At 34.3% G+C, this 14115-nt stretch overlaps 1 protein-coding gene across 5 annotated transcripts in view; it reads right to left on the minus strand.

The window, feature by feature from the left end:
• Positions 1–14115, minus strand: part of ANKS1B (ankyrin repeat and sterile alpha motif domain containing 1B) — a 312127-nt gene that overhangs the window by 188291 nt on the left and 109721 nt on the right. For all 5 annotated transcript variants that reach the window (XM_088141910.1, XM_088141913.1, XM_088141912.1 and 2 more), the window contains exons 13-14: positions 6894–7465; positions 1551–1623 (exon numbers count right to left, since the gene is read on the minus strand). In XM_088141910.1, coding sequence (XP_087998036.1) covers positions 1551–1623; positions 6894–7465 — 645 coding nt within the window. The remainder of the gene's footprint in view (positions 1–1550; positions 1624–6893; positions 7466–14115) is intronic.

A 14115-nucleotide genomic window follows, 5' to 3' on the forward strand; every position in this document is an offset into this window, starting at 1 on the left:
GTAGCAGTTTTGTCATTTCTTTCATTGTTTTAAAAAATGCCTTTTCAGAAATAAGCAGGATGCAACATTTCTGTGATGTGCTGCATATCATCATCTTGCATGTATGTTGTCAGGCATTTCAGAGTTTATTGATTTGTTTTGGCAGCAATCTGTGCTGGCAAAATAAGACTTAATTGTTGTCTAGCTCTAGTAATAGCAGGGTTTAGACCATCCTGATTTTTTCCCATTCTATATCTAGAAAATACAAATTAATTAATTAATTAATTAATTAATTATCTTCTTGGTGCAGATGCTGAGAAAATAAGACAATGTAATTTCAGTATTAATTTTCAACGTCTGCTAAGTGTATATATATATGTTCAATGGTATTTTTGTACATTATATTATGGAAATTCCCTTGAAGAAGTTTTCAGATTTTATTTAATTTAATGTAACCTATAACTGATTTCTTTTATTGTCTTCTCTGAACATTGCATTAAATTTAGAAACAGTCATAAATTCTTCAGGTATATCCATAACATCTAGTATTCTATTCACTATTTCTCAACAGTAAAGTACTGAACTGCAATACAAAACAAGGTTTTTAAAACTATGGAATTGCTCTCAATGTTCCATGATACAGAATAATAATGATTTTTAAAAATAGTACACTACTTAGGCAGATCTATTTGCTGCTGACCATGCCCACATTATCATCCTGAGGGTGGCTAAAGGCAATTGATGGTTCCCAGAGGTATCCATGGCAGTGTTACAGCTTTAGTTTTAACCTACATCATGATCATTAATAAAATCTGTCTAAATTTAATTCTCCACCAAAATTCAAGTCTCAGTTTGTCCTATTCCTTCCCTCTGTATTTTATTTCCTACAGCAACTCTACCCATACAGTCGTCATGTAATATAACACAGGTAAGAAAAAACATCATCTCTATACTAACATTCTTCGGCAACTAATAGAGAAAAACCTTTAGTTTAGATCTATTTACAATTTTAGGCAGCATTATATGGTTACATAGAAATAAATGAACAGTCTCAATAACTAATTTTTTTAATTGAACTTCCCTTTCATATGAAATAGAAGAAACAGAAAGAAAGCATGCATTTAAGCACATCATTTGCATGTCAAGTTTATTTTTCAGTGAAATATCTGAAAATTAGATAGCTTTGTGATTTTAGCATTGCTAAAAAAAAAAAAGAATTTGCAAGGAAAACGAAGAGGACAGCCAGCAGCAAGATGGATGGATAATTACAGCAGCAATGGATATACTGTTAGAAGACCTGAAGGACCATGCTGGAGACAGATTGTCATGGAGAAAATCTATGTGATCACTAAGTCAACATTCACTTGATGGCACATAATTCAACTTTTTGAATGATTGATTGATTGATTGATTGATTATAACCAGAAAACACTGCATTTCAATCAATGTAATGAAAAAAAATTAATTGTGGTCAGAAATACACATCAGTATAAATATAAGACACTCTGAACAAGCTGGTATAGTTCATTAATATAATAATCTTAAAAAAAAATAAAGCATTTGTTTCTTACTTGCAGTACCATCGCCAATCTCTCCAAGTCCAGTAGTTATACCAGCATCAATGGAACTCATTATTTTATCAATCTGCAAGGGAAAATAGGGATTTTTTTAAAGATCTATCATATGTAAGTGAACATGTAATTGTACTCAGTATGAATTGTAGAGGCAAAATAATTACTTTTGTTATTTAAATGTTACTATAAAGTTAAGAATAGTACACACACATATGCAAATAACACAAAATGAACAGATGAAGCTGAACTATTTTTATCATGAATTTCAAAGATGTTTGGATGTTCATAATATAGAATCCAAACAGTGCGGGAGACATTTCATTACATATGTATGTAAATGACCACCTAAATGGGGCCCAGGAGGAGAGTCTTCTCTGCCGTTGCCCCCACCCTTTGGAATATTCTGCCCCCAGAATTGCTGCGGGGCCCTACCCTTACAGCTTTCCAGAAAGGATTAAGGACCTAGCTCTGCCAGTGTGCATGGGGCAATATGAGCTCTAACCGTCCCTGGGGTGGTTAGTGCCCTGATGACACTCCCTGAGTAATTCACTAATTTTCCATCTTTCTTGGAATTTATTTATTAAGATTGTTTTTATATTGTATTTTAACTGATTTTATCTCTGCTGTAATCTGCCCAGAGTCATTTCAATGAGATGGGTGGTGACAAATTTGATATATAAAATAAAAATAAAATAAGTAAATAAATAGGTCTGTAATAGGTGCTGTTATACAACAAGGAAGGAAGGAAGGAAGGAAGGAAGGAAGGAAGGAAGGAAGGAAGGAAGGAAGGAAGGAAGGAAGGAAGGGAGGGAGGGAGGGAGGGAGGGAGGGAGGGAGGGAGGGTGGATGGATGGATTAATACATGATCTCTGAATATTTAATCTTGTCAAATACAGGCACACTTTGAATGGTTTATACTTGTATTTCATCAATTTCCTTACCTTTTTTTTTCTTAGGAAACTGCAAAGTATAAGGTATGCATATTTTATAAAATGGTTTATTAGGTATTAGATCTATATGCATCTTTATTCTACATACAATATGCACTTCCACATTTTTCATGGACAAAAACATTATAACAGGAAGACTCATACACTTTTGCAGAAATAATAGAAGATGGTATGTTTAATTAAATGTTTATTTTTCTCAATTTGGGGTATATGCAGAAACTTGTTTATTGACTTTTTCTGAGTGTACTGCATCACAATTCATGTTTGAAGCTCCTTAGTTTCACAAATTTCAGTTGATGTCATTTTCTGAATGTTTAGCAAGTTCAAATGTTTTGTCAATTGATCTGGAACGCTGCTCAGTGAAACAAACACAGAGATATTCCTTCAAATAAGATACTCATATTTGAAGTTTTATTTGCATAAAAGTATTTCAGATGAAAAAGAAGTCAAGATACTGACAAGTATCATGAGTAACAGTATACTGCGTGTATCTCCTAGTTGGTGGGATATGGGCACCTGTGTATTTATTTGCAAGGTACTCTCTAGTTGAAAGATCCCAGCCTGCACTGAATAATGTGAGCATCCTGAGCTTTGTTTGCAGATACTGACCAAAATATACCCAAACTGTCCATATCCTTATAGTTACCAGGGAATGCTGCATGTGATATGGGTACAACTAAGGCTAGTAACTTAGTTCACTCTTTCTTTGCCTTACTAAAATGCCTTACTTGAAAGTTTTGACAAACTAAAGCTATGACGGATAGCATAGGTCAAGATGTTTGGCCTTATCTGATAACAACCATGGCATATGAAGTAAGCAAAAGCTGTAAGAGGAATTTTAAGGGAGAGTGCACAGGGAGAATTAGAGGGAGAATATAACAAGTATTTCTTCTAAGTCAAAAATTTGTACTTGGTTACCTGATAGCCTAAGAAAGGAATAGCAAGAAGAAATAAGAATATTTTTACTAGTGGTGCTCTAAGAAGAAAAAATGAAGATGAACAGATAGGAAGCTTCAATAGTGGTCTGCAATGCTTGTGGTCTACGTGTCTTCCTGCTGGAAAACAACCTGATATATATTTGAAGAAAAAACTAAAGGATTGTAGTAGTGAGTTGACATACTTCAATTCATGAGAAAGGATAAGGATTTAACAGTTAAAAAAAAAAAAAAGTAGCTCTATAACAGACAATGGAGGTAGCCTTCCTTAAATGAGAACAGACAAACAAAGAAAAAAATGCGATAATTAACAACCAGAAGCAAGAAATATAGAAGATATTCTACCTCTGGAACAGTTTTCAGGCACTTGCAGTTGAAATAAGTTCTGAGTGTTCAGGAGAAGAAAAAGAGACCCTAAAGTATAGGAAAGATGATGATGTAAATGGCAGAAAGATGCAACTGTGCTACATAAGAAATTAAAGAGAAGAATCACCATAGTTGGTGATACCTAGCTACAAGAGACTGAAAGAAATATACATTGATTGGTGCCATCAGTTCCACTGATGTTGCAAAGAAGAGCTATAAAAATATCACAACAGTCTTTGAAAATCTTGGAAGAAAGTTCAAGACCATGGGGACTCAGATGATATTCTCATCTATCTTTCCATTCCATGGGGTAGGGTCAGAAAGAGAAAGAAAAATACTGCAATTCAGTGACTAGATTAACAAATAATGTTGATGGGAGAGATTTGTTTTCTGGAATTATGGTCTAAATCAGGGGTCCTCAAACTTTTTAAACAGGGGGCCAGTTCATGGTCCCTCAGAATGTTGGGGGGCTGGACTATATTTGAAAAAAACATGAGAAGAGGAGAAGAGCCACTGGACCCAGCATACCTGTCATGTAGAATAGTCCAGGTCTGTGATCTCCCTCCTCGTGCATCACCTGCAGCTCCCAACACAGCCCCGACACTTCCTCTTCTGACAGACAGCAGCGGTGGCCAATCAGGCGGGCGGGCTGGATAAATGACCCTGGTGGGCCATATCCGGCCCACGGGGCGTACTTTGAGAACCCCTGGTCTAAATATTTAGATGATGGACTGCTGGCATGAGATGGGTTGTACCCTTCAAGAACTGGTTTAAAAAGCATGATGAGAGTAATAAGAGGACTTTAAGCTGGATCCCAGGGGCAGGGGAAAGTTATGGGGAAAAAGCTTAAAATAAGGACATCAGATAACAAATTAATGTAACAAATTCATAACAAATTGAACGATACTTATATTTCAAAGAGTGGGGTTAAAATGACTAATTTTAATTAATTAGATTATGCTGAAGACCTGGATGTTTTCCTAAGCTTCGGGGTCAGAGAGTGAGTGAATGTGATTTTGAGTTATCATTGATTGGATTTTTACCTCTGCTGTCTTTATAGTTTTATGCTGTGTGTATGTATGTATGTATGTACTTATATGTGTGTGTGTGTGTGTGTGTGTATGTATGTATGTACTTATGTGTGTGTGTGTGTATCTATTATTCCAGTAGTAGCAACCCAGAATCACAACATACAATTTAACCCTGATCAAATAAGTCCACTTTGAATTCTTTTTTCATCTTTTTAAAAGGCTTGATCTTCAGTCGCTTCTTCAAATAAAGTCCCACATAATAATCTCTTGTCATTTTCTCCCTGTCTGTTTTCATACTTCCATTCTGTGGATCCAAAATAAGATGACTCTCAGAGTCACTCTTCTAATTTATAATCTGAATATCCCCTTTAATTGTTAGAACATCATCTAGCATAACTTGTAGGTCCCATGCAGCTTCTTTCTCCATGACACTCTTATAGTCAAACATTTTAAAGTCCCTTTTCAAATCCACATCTTCTTCCATGTCTTCCATATCTCTTTTATAGTCTGACAGTTTTTTTAAAGTCCATTTTAAGATCCTATTCAAATCATCCTCAGCCCCTGTTTTATCCAATCTTTTCTTCTTCTATAACCTCTGTTAACTCCACTTTAGGAGTATCAAGAAGTTTTAAAAATAAGTCTTGAACACATGGTTCCCAAACCAACTTAAATTCTTCTATAGTAAGATAATGTTTCTCCATTGTGTTAGTATCTTCTCTTTTAATTGGCTCTCTGGTTCCCTCTAGTTAACCTTCAAAGCCCAGTCTTACCTTTTGTTTCTTTTCAGAGTCAAAACTTTCCCATATTAAGGTTTCTTACAGTTAATTCCAAAATCTTCAGCTGTATTTTTATAAAATTTAAAGCAATCTATAAAAATTATTCTTTTAAATCCATCTGGCCCCTTAACTGTCCACAGTCAAGATTCTAAACTTCCTTTTGCTATTTCAAGTTTTTTTTTCCTTTTTAATCTTTAAACTTCCTTAAATCTTCTTTATTCTAGGATAGAAGGAAATTCTCCTGGTATGCAGCAACTTGGCTTTCAGAAAGTTTTAATTCCAAGTAAACTGAATAGGTAGTTTCCTTTGTCAATTAAAAGAGTAAGAGTATGCAAATGTAGTGTCCTTTTGAAGGCTCTGAGCTGTGGCTTGGGCTCACTGTTTCCCACAACTCCCAGAGTGCTCAACCCACTGGAGATCACTAGTTTGTAAGGAGTACCTGTGGGTGATCCAATCATCGCCTTTGTCCGGATATGGTTCTGAAGAGCCAGATACTTCATCAGCTCCTCTTAACTGCTGTGGCCATCAGCTCCACAAAAACTTCCCACAACCAAAGTCAGTGGGGAAGCCAGCAGGAAGTTGCAAATCCCAGGCTGGCAGACAGGTAAGTGGCTGCTGCCAGATGGGAGGAGTCAGGGGGTGCTGGGGAGGTACAGGGGAGATGTGGCACAGGTCAGGGAGGCTGCAAAGGAGTGCACAAGAGGCTTGGGATAGGTCAGGGAGGGTGCGCAAGGGTGTGAGAGGATGTGGCGTGGGTTGGGGAGAGTGCATGAGAGTGCATGGGGGTGTATGAGTGGCTAGGCCAGCACAAATGCACAGGAGCTGGGGTAGGGTGCACAGGTGGGGGAGACTTACCCCAGCAACTCACTACCTTCCCTGCTGGCTTCCCCATTGACTTTCTGGGGAAACTAGCAGGGAAGGTTGCAAATGGTGATCACATGATCACGGGGTGCTGCAACCAGTCATAGTGCGAACCGGTTGCCAAGCACACAGATCATGATCACATGACTGTGGGACAGCCAGAACTCTGAGAACCAGTTGTAACCACCGTTCATTCAGCACCGTTGGAACTTCAAATGGTTGCTGAACAAATGGTCATAGGTCAAGGACTACATGTAATAATCAGAAGGTGCTTTGGCAGAGGTCTTTTTTTAGCATCTAGTAGAATTTGTCTAAGAGTGGATTTGAAATGCAGTTCTTTATATTTTGATTTACTCTTCTTCCTCCCTGAATAGTTCTTACCTTTAATATACCAATTTAAATAAAAATATATAATACTTACTTCTTCCCATTCTGAAGTAAATGATGGTGTTCTTTCAGAATTTCTTCTAGAGGTTTCTCGGACAGCTGAAGATTCATTCCAATTTTCTCTTGCTTTATGTTCATTAGGTGGATAAGAAATGAGATTTGAGTCTGATTTAGAAATGTATTTGGATAAATGAATGTCAAGAAGAGTCTTTGGCAAAGATCGTATTCTTCCAAGTGTGCAAGCACGTTCCACAATTCCTGCAGCATTAACTACCCACTGATCCCCAGTTCTTGTGATACCAGCCAATGTGTTAGCTTCTCCTAGAATATTTTTAGAAGGGAATATAGTTCTATTTAAAATTGGTGGTTTTTTCTTTTTAACCAGATGACCAGTACTATTTTCTTGCAGAGATTGTTGTGGATTCAAAATACTAAGGTTCAAACTAATTTTCTGGTTCAAGTCATCCTTTGGACAAGTTTTTCTGTACAGTTGAAGTGGATTTTCAGGCGGGTCACAAGCAGGTGATGATCCATGAAGAAGGCCAGCAAACTGCTCAAAAGGATGTGCTTCTAGATGGTCACTGTCAATGGATGTTTGCTGGGTTTCTGTAAAACATAATGATTCTTTCAGTTTATTATTTTAAATATTATTTTAAACAGAAACTGTCATCTCCTTTAACAGTAATGTGTTGTTGCTTGCAAAATTAGAAGAAAAATCTGACAGTAGTATTAGAGACAATCATATTTGCTTTTTTATTAAGTCAGCTAATTAGCTGGAACTAATAGTAAAATAAATCACAACATAGAGACAAAGGATATATATTTTAGTACACATTTATTCTTGAATTAGTCCCTTACTTCTGAGATTCTTAACCTTATTAAAATTCTATGAAATTGACACAAAAGAGAATCACACAGTTTTATGTCATAATCTTTTAAAATGTAAATTATCTTTATGTAATTTGGAAGGTATTTATGTAAGCACTGAAAAAACAATCTACAATGGTGGCAAATAGCCCCCAAAATGTAAAATGAAGTCTGTGTTACAATTTTTATTAAATATCCTTGCTTTTCTACATCTTCATGTCTTGTGTATATTTGTGTAAACACTAATAATAAGTGCATTTATCAGTTGAAACAACATGCCCTTAATGAAACTCGAAAATATCTAGAATTGAGATGATTCAATATATGGATTATTTCTTTTGCTTTCACCTTTGTTCAGGTTTAGGACTTAATACATAATATCTGTTTTGAATCACCTTTTCCTTGGTGTTCAGCCAAGATAAACTAGAGATAGAAAATAATTTAAGCTCCACTTAGAAGAATATGTGCTTCAACCTGTTAATGGTATGTTTTATTTATTTATAATATTAAGTACTCTGCTTTTTTAAAAATAATTTTATTAAAGATTGTAATTGCAATAGTAAAAACTAATACAAACGAAAGGAAAGAAGAGTAGAAAGAAAGAGGAAAAGTGCAGAAGAAAAGAAAAAATGTAGAGAATAGAAATAAAGAAAATAAAGTATGAATATTGTAAAGAAAAAAATAAATATATAGAGAAGTGACTTCCAATCTTCATCACAAGTGTAAACAATTTTAGTAACTTTTCACCTCCTCTTAATTTACAACCAATTATTTCTTCATCCCATGTCCCATCTCTTATCTATAAACAAATCCATAAAGCATCATTTCAGTCCTGGTGTCAGCAAAAGTCCATTAAGGGTTGCTAGAAATAACAACATATCTATTTTAAGCTTGATCAAATAAACCAACTTAATATTACTTTCTTTCACTTCTAACAAATCTAATCTTTAGTTCATTCAAGTAATGTTGTAGAACTTGATTTCTTTTCATTTCTTTTTTGCCCCTTCTCACAAGATTCATCCAAGCTTTAACAAACTTCTTTTGTCAATCCAATATAAAAGAATTATCCAGGTCATTCTCTTGGTTTATTATTTGAAATTCTCTTTTGATTTTTCAAGCATCAACCAATTTTTTTTATATCCAATGAAACATCTTTTGCCATGTCATTCTTGTAGCCTGTCATTTGTAGATCCACTTTCAGTGTCAATTCTGTCTTGTCAGATAAAACTTGTTCCTCTTCTGCCATTTCTTCTAAAACGTCTTTTGGACACAATCTATCCATAGAAGCAGTCATCGTTATTGACATTGTTGATATTAACTTCTGATTCCATTTTTCAAAAATATCCTTTAGTATTTCCAATGTTATAGTATTTTGCATCACTCTGTACCTGTTGATCAGGTTTATGTATTCTTCTCCTTTAATTAAAATCTTTAGCTCTGTCTAATGTCCAATTTTTAAAAGACGTATGTCTTAGAAAAAATTCAAAACAAATCAACTTTCCCATGGGAAGGATTTTTTTATCATTAATTCCAAAATCTTATTTCAAATTTATCTGAACCCCTAACCCATTTATAGTTTTCTAAAATCAAAGTCTTAATTAGTTTGAGCAAAATGGCTATTCCCTCGTCTCCCAGTGCTCAAAACCTGCCAGAGACCACTGTCTTGCTGTTTCCTCATGGGGAGCAACTGTCTGGAACACTTGTGGGCAATCTCCCATCCTCTGTTTGAAGAGCCTATCTACTCACTGGCTCCTCATTCTTCGCATGGTCGTCAGCTTTGAAATGTCTGCCATATCTTCCTCCAGAAGAATATTAAGAACTCTGTAACAAAAATCCTTTTCACATTTCCTATGTTGGATTTCTAATATAGGCAGTCCCAAAGTTATGCAAAGATTTCATTCCAGGAACGCTTTTGTAAACTGATTTTCATGCAAGTTGAACTGTGCACCACACACGTGCAAAATTAGTGCCTGGTATTTTCCATGAAACTATGGTCATCAATTTTGTATCTTCTTTTATAATTTCAGAATTTTGTAAGTTAGGGCTTATATAATCTTGGGACTGCTAGTATTATGAATGTTCACCGACCTAAACTTTTCTCTTAATTACAAGAAATGTCTTTTAACATTTTATATAGTGCCGTGAAACTTATCATAATATCAGAATTTTAACTGATATCATGTTTTTAAGTCAAAACAGACAAGACACAGCAGCTATAATTTATTTGGATGTTTAAAAGGTTTTGATATGGATCTTAGTTGTTTCTGAACCAGTGTTGACTTATCTTGGGTTTCCTCAAAGATTTATATTTTAGACTGATACGATTCTCTGAAACATTAAATCATGGATTATTATTATTAATGATATGCTTCCTCCCTGATCAAATTTATATTGAGGTACACATCAGAGATGCCTTCTTTCTTCCTGTATTTTTAATCTGATTGTAGTACCTATTGCTAATGTAATTAGACTTTCTGAAAACATTTATAGAACTAAGTTTTAGAAAGAGAGCATTAATAGTTTAGTGCAGGATGATTATATGTTTTAGGGATAGAGCAGATATCTCTGTTCCTAATCTCATTGCATTAGTACATGAATTAGGTATCTTGTCTGTTTATAATTTAGTGTAAATCAGATTTGATGTAATCATGTCACAGTAATAACCTAGAAAGGTAGGAGGATTGGGGTTTTTAGGTTAGGTTTTGTCTTCTTTGCTTACCTTGCTATAAAATTTTCAAGGAATTATTCCAAAAATGGTAAATTTGAACTGATCACATGTTTATGAAAATGAAAAAAATTGAGCCATGTGGCCTAGAATATATGGGGTAAAATAAATGTGATTAATTTAACTCTGGAGTTCATTTACATACTTAGAGGCCATCCACATCTATTATCTTAAATTATATTAAATAAATTTGCAAGATACCTAACACTCTTCTTTAGCAAGTACATCCTGTAAGATTTTCACTAGGCAAATTATAATGCATGTTGTAAAAGGTGAATTCAACATTCCAGATTTTAAGGCTTATCACTGGGTATTTATCCAACCTTCAGTTACTGGCTAGAATAAGAACTGTTAATATAACTCTGGTTCAATCACTGTGTGTTAAAGATTAATATGTGTTTGGCTTCTTGAATGGATCAAGATAGCAAAACACTGTTTTTCAGGAGCACAGAGCTTGGCAAAAATAATTATCATATAACACTGAAAGGACAAAACCAAACCTGATTGGCAGTGATGTACTGTTGATATAGGATGACTGTCAACATTTCAGTTAGTTTTTATTTTCAACAGAGGGGCAAGGAAGAAGACTGTCATGTAATAGAGTACTGGATTTTGGAGCTCTTCTATTTATAAAATAATTTCCAAAACATTTTTGTCATTTTAAAATTATTATGATGATTATTAAGTTTGAGATAATATTATTTTATTAATACTATTGTATTTATTTATTCTTGTTTAATTAGTTTTACATAATAAAACCATATAACAATAATATCATATACACCCATGTGCGCATATGCACCCACACACATATTCCTGTTATATATTTTGTAATATTATTTTAAGTGAAATATTATTTTCCAAATCTTACATAGGAAAACAAAAGGTAGTCTATAGGTTGGCAAATATATCCCTTCAAACACTAGGGGTTTTGTTTTTTCATACAGTTTTCCAATGTATACATACTGCATCAAGCTAATATCCCTCATTCTAAATATTACATAATGGAGAACTGGGGAGAGTTGAACTATATGTTAAAGTAATAAAATTGTAATTTTTCTTATGAGTAAAAACTGAATTAATCACACTTCCAGAACAAAAATACGTGTATCAAAACAAGAATCAAGTTAATAGATGAATAATGTTTGTAAAAAAATTATATCTACCACATTATATCAATAATAGGCATTGTGGTTGCCATAGCAAAGGATTCTAGAATGAAACAAAATCTCTTGCTTGAAATGTGTGCTACAGCTATGGTAACAAGCGCATTATGACACCTGTGCTACTAATCTACTTAAATTATCTTTATATTTGATTCAGAAAGAAATATTAGTAATACAAATCTGAAAAATATTTCTAAAAATATATCATTGGCAATATATTTGCCGCATAAACACTGGAATATTTAGCATTCAATAAGAGTTAGAAAAGGAGAGCATTCAGCGAGTTGCTGATGCTTTGTCCAAGGTATGTTTGCAGAAAATGTTGACACCTGCAAAGTAATTAGTAGGTAATTGCTTTGTGTTTTAATTAATAAATCACATTATAGGAATGAAAAATGCTAAATAAGTTATATCATAAAATAGGTATAGTAAGTATTACAGAAGAGATTATAGAATTTGATGAATGGAGTGGTATACACATTTTTGTAATGAATACATGAATAAACAGCACAGACTCATCATTCTCTTTAAATAGCAAATAAACTTGGATGGATGGTACTATGGAAGCACAAGCTGTTAAAAAACTACGAAAGACAGATGTTTCTATAAACTGGCAATACCAAATTTATCACACATTTTGATACACAATGAATGCATAACTACATGAATGAATTGTGTGTGTGTGTGTGTATGTGTGTTTGTGTATGTATGTGTTTGTGTGTGTGTGTGTATGACACTGCATATATTCCCTAGTTATTGGAATATGAATTGGAAGGTTGGTTGCTGAATGCAGTAGCAACAGTATATGATGAAAGTAAACTATAAGAATAAATGGAATGCTTTGCAAATGGTTTAATACAGAACAGGGAATAAGACAAACGTGTGATGTTTGTTTATTCATTCATTCATTCATTCCTCATATTTATATAGCTGCCCATCTCACAGAACATGACTCTGGACAGAATATAATAAAAAACAAACCATAAAACAAAAATTAAAACATTCCATAATAAAAACATCAATATTGTTAAGAAAGACTAAAAGACAGCATCTTCAATATTACAAACAGTGTAGCCATTGCAACAATTCCTTGAGATCCCCAAGCCTGTTGATACAGCTACTTTTTGAAGGCCTTCCAGAAGGCTGCCAAGGATGGAACTAATCTCATCTTGGGGGGAATGATGTTTCACAGGGTGGGAGCCACAGCAGAAAAGGCCCATTTCCCAGGACCTGCCAGATGTTACTCCTTAACAGATGGGACCCACAACATACCTCTCCAGCTGGACCTGATGGGACAGGCAAATGTAATTGGGAAGAGGCTCTCCCTCAAATGTTCCCTTGGTTGTTTAATCTATTTATGAACAGATGCATAAGGAATATTTGTAGTGAAGTCTGTTGGCTGGGGATGTGAACCTACATTCACTTTTGTATGTAAATGATGACATGTTGTTGCTGTAGACCCTGAAAGCCCCAATGCAGGCTGGATTGAACATGCAAAAAGGAGGATGGATCTGAAAATTATCATATCAATGACAAACAAACAAACAAAAATGCTTGGTGAAATGACAATTACAAGTTATTCATAAATGGCATAAAACAAAACAAAATAATACCGAGAGCAAGAAGTTCAGTTTATGCACTGTTCACCAAACATTAAAAAATGGATGCGAAATTTTAAGATAAGCAAATACTGATAGAAAGTTCATGACCATTGTGAGGAACAAATGTTTGTCAAAAGAAGCAAAAATAGTTGGAGATAATAGTGTGCTTCTTCTCACTTTGTTATATGGAAGTGCAAGTTCATTATGTCAGTAGAAACATAAAAATAAGGTGGATACAATGGGAATGGTATATTTAAATGTGTGTGGTAAACCAAGAAGAATATATTAAAGTGATCTGGTCAAAGAAAGAATGAATGAGGATTAAACTGCAGTGCAAATATATGAAGGAAGTGTGAATTGGTCAAGAGGAAGAAGAAGACCAATGAAGTTGCCCTTGGATGCAGTTGATGAGAATTTAAAGAGCAATATAGTTGACACAGGTATAGTTTCCAATGACAAAATGGCATAGATAGGATTAAAAAATTGGGTACATGTAAGCTAATTTTAGCTATGTTTCCATTTCTTTTTCTTATTTCATGACTTTATTTGGCTTACTCATTCTTACTTCTTTTCCATGTTCTGCATAATGTCGTTTCCTCCAGAAGTGAAAAGTATGATGTGTGTGTACGTAAGTATGAGGAAAATTCAAAGTAACATCAAAACTTATAAAATGTGATTGTGATTGAATCTATAGAAATATGTTTTGCAGAGAAACTCAACCCACTATTTAGAGGTGGAAATCCTTGGTTAACATTTAATATATAAAAACAAGGTGTTCTTGCCTTTAATGCTGCATTTGTTTACCAAAAGAGGAGAAAAGATAGTGTTGCTCAGTTACAGCTGTAATAAAATACTCTTCTACTGTTTTATACTAGTAGTTTGTGCTTCCACCATATG

The sequence above is a fragment of the Python bivittatus genome, unplaced genomic scaffold, assembly GCF_059951505.1.
Source record: "Python bivittatus isolate LINGU-HERP-01145 unplaced genomic scaffold, Pbiv_v1 ctg000330_np1212, whole genome shotgun sequence".
NCBI lineage: Eukaryota > Metazoa > Chordata > Lepidosauria > Squamata > Pythonidae > Python > Python bivittatus.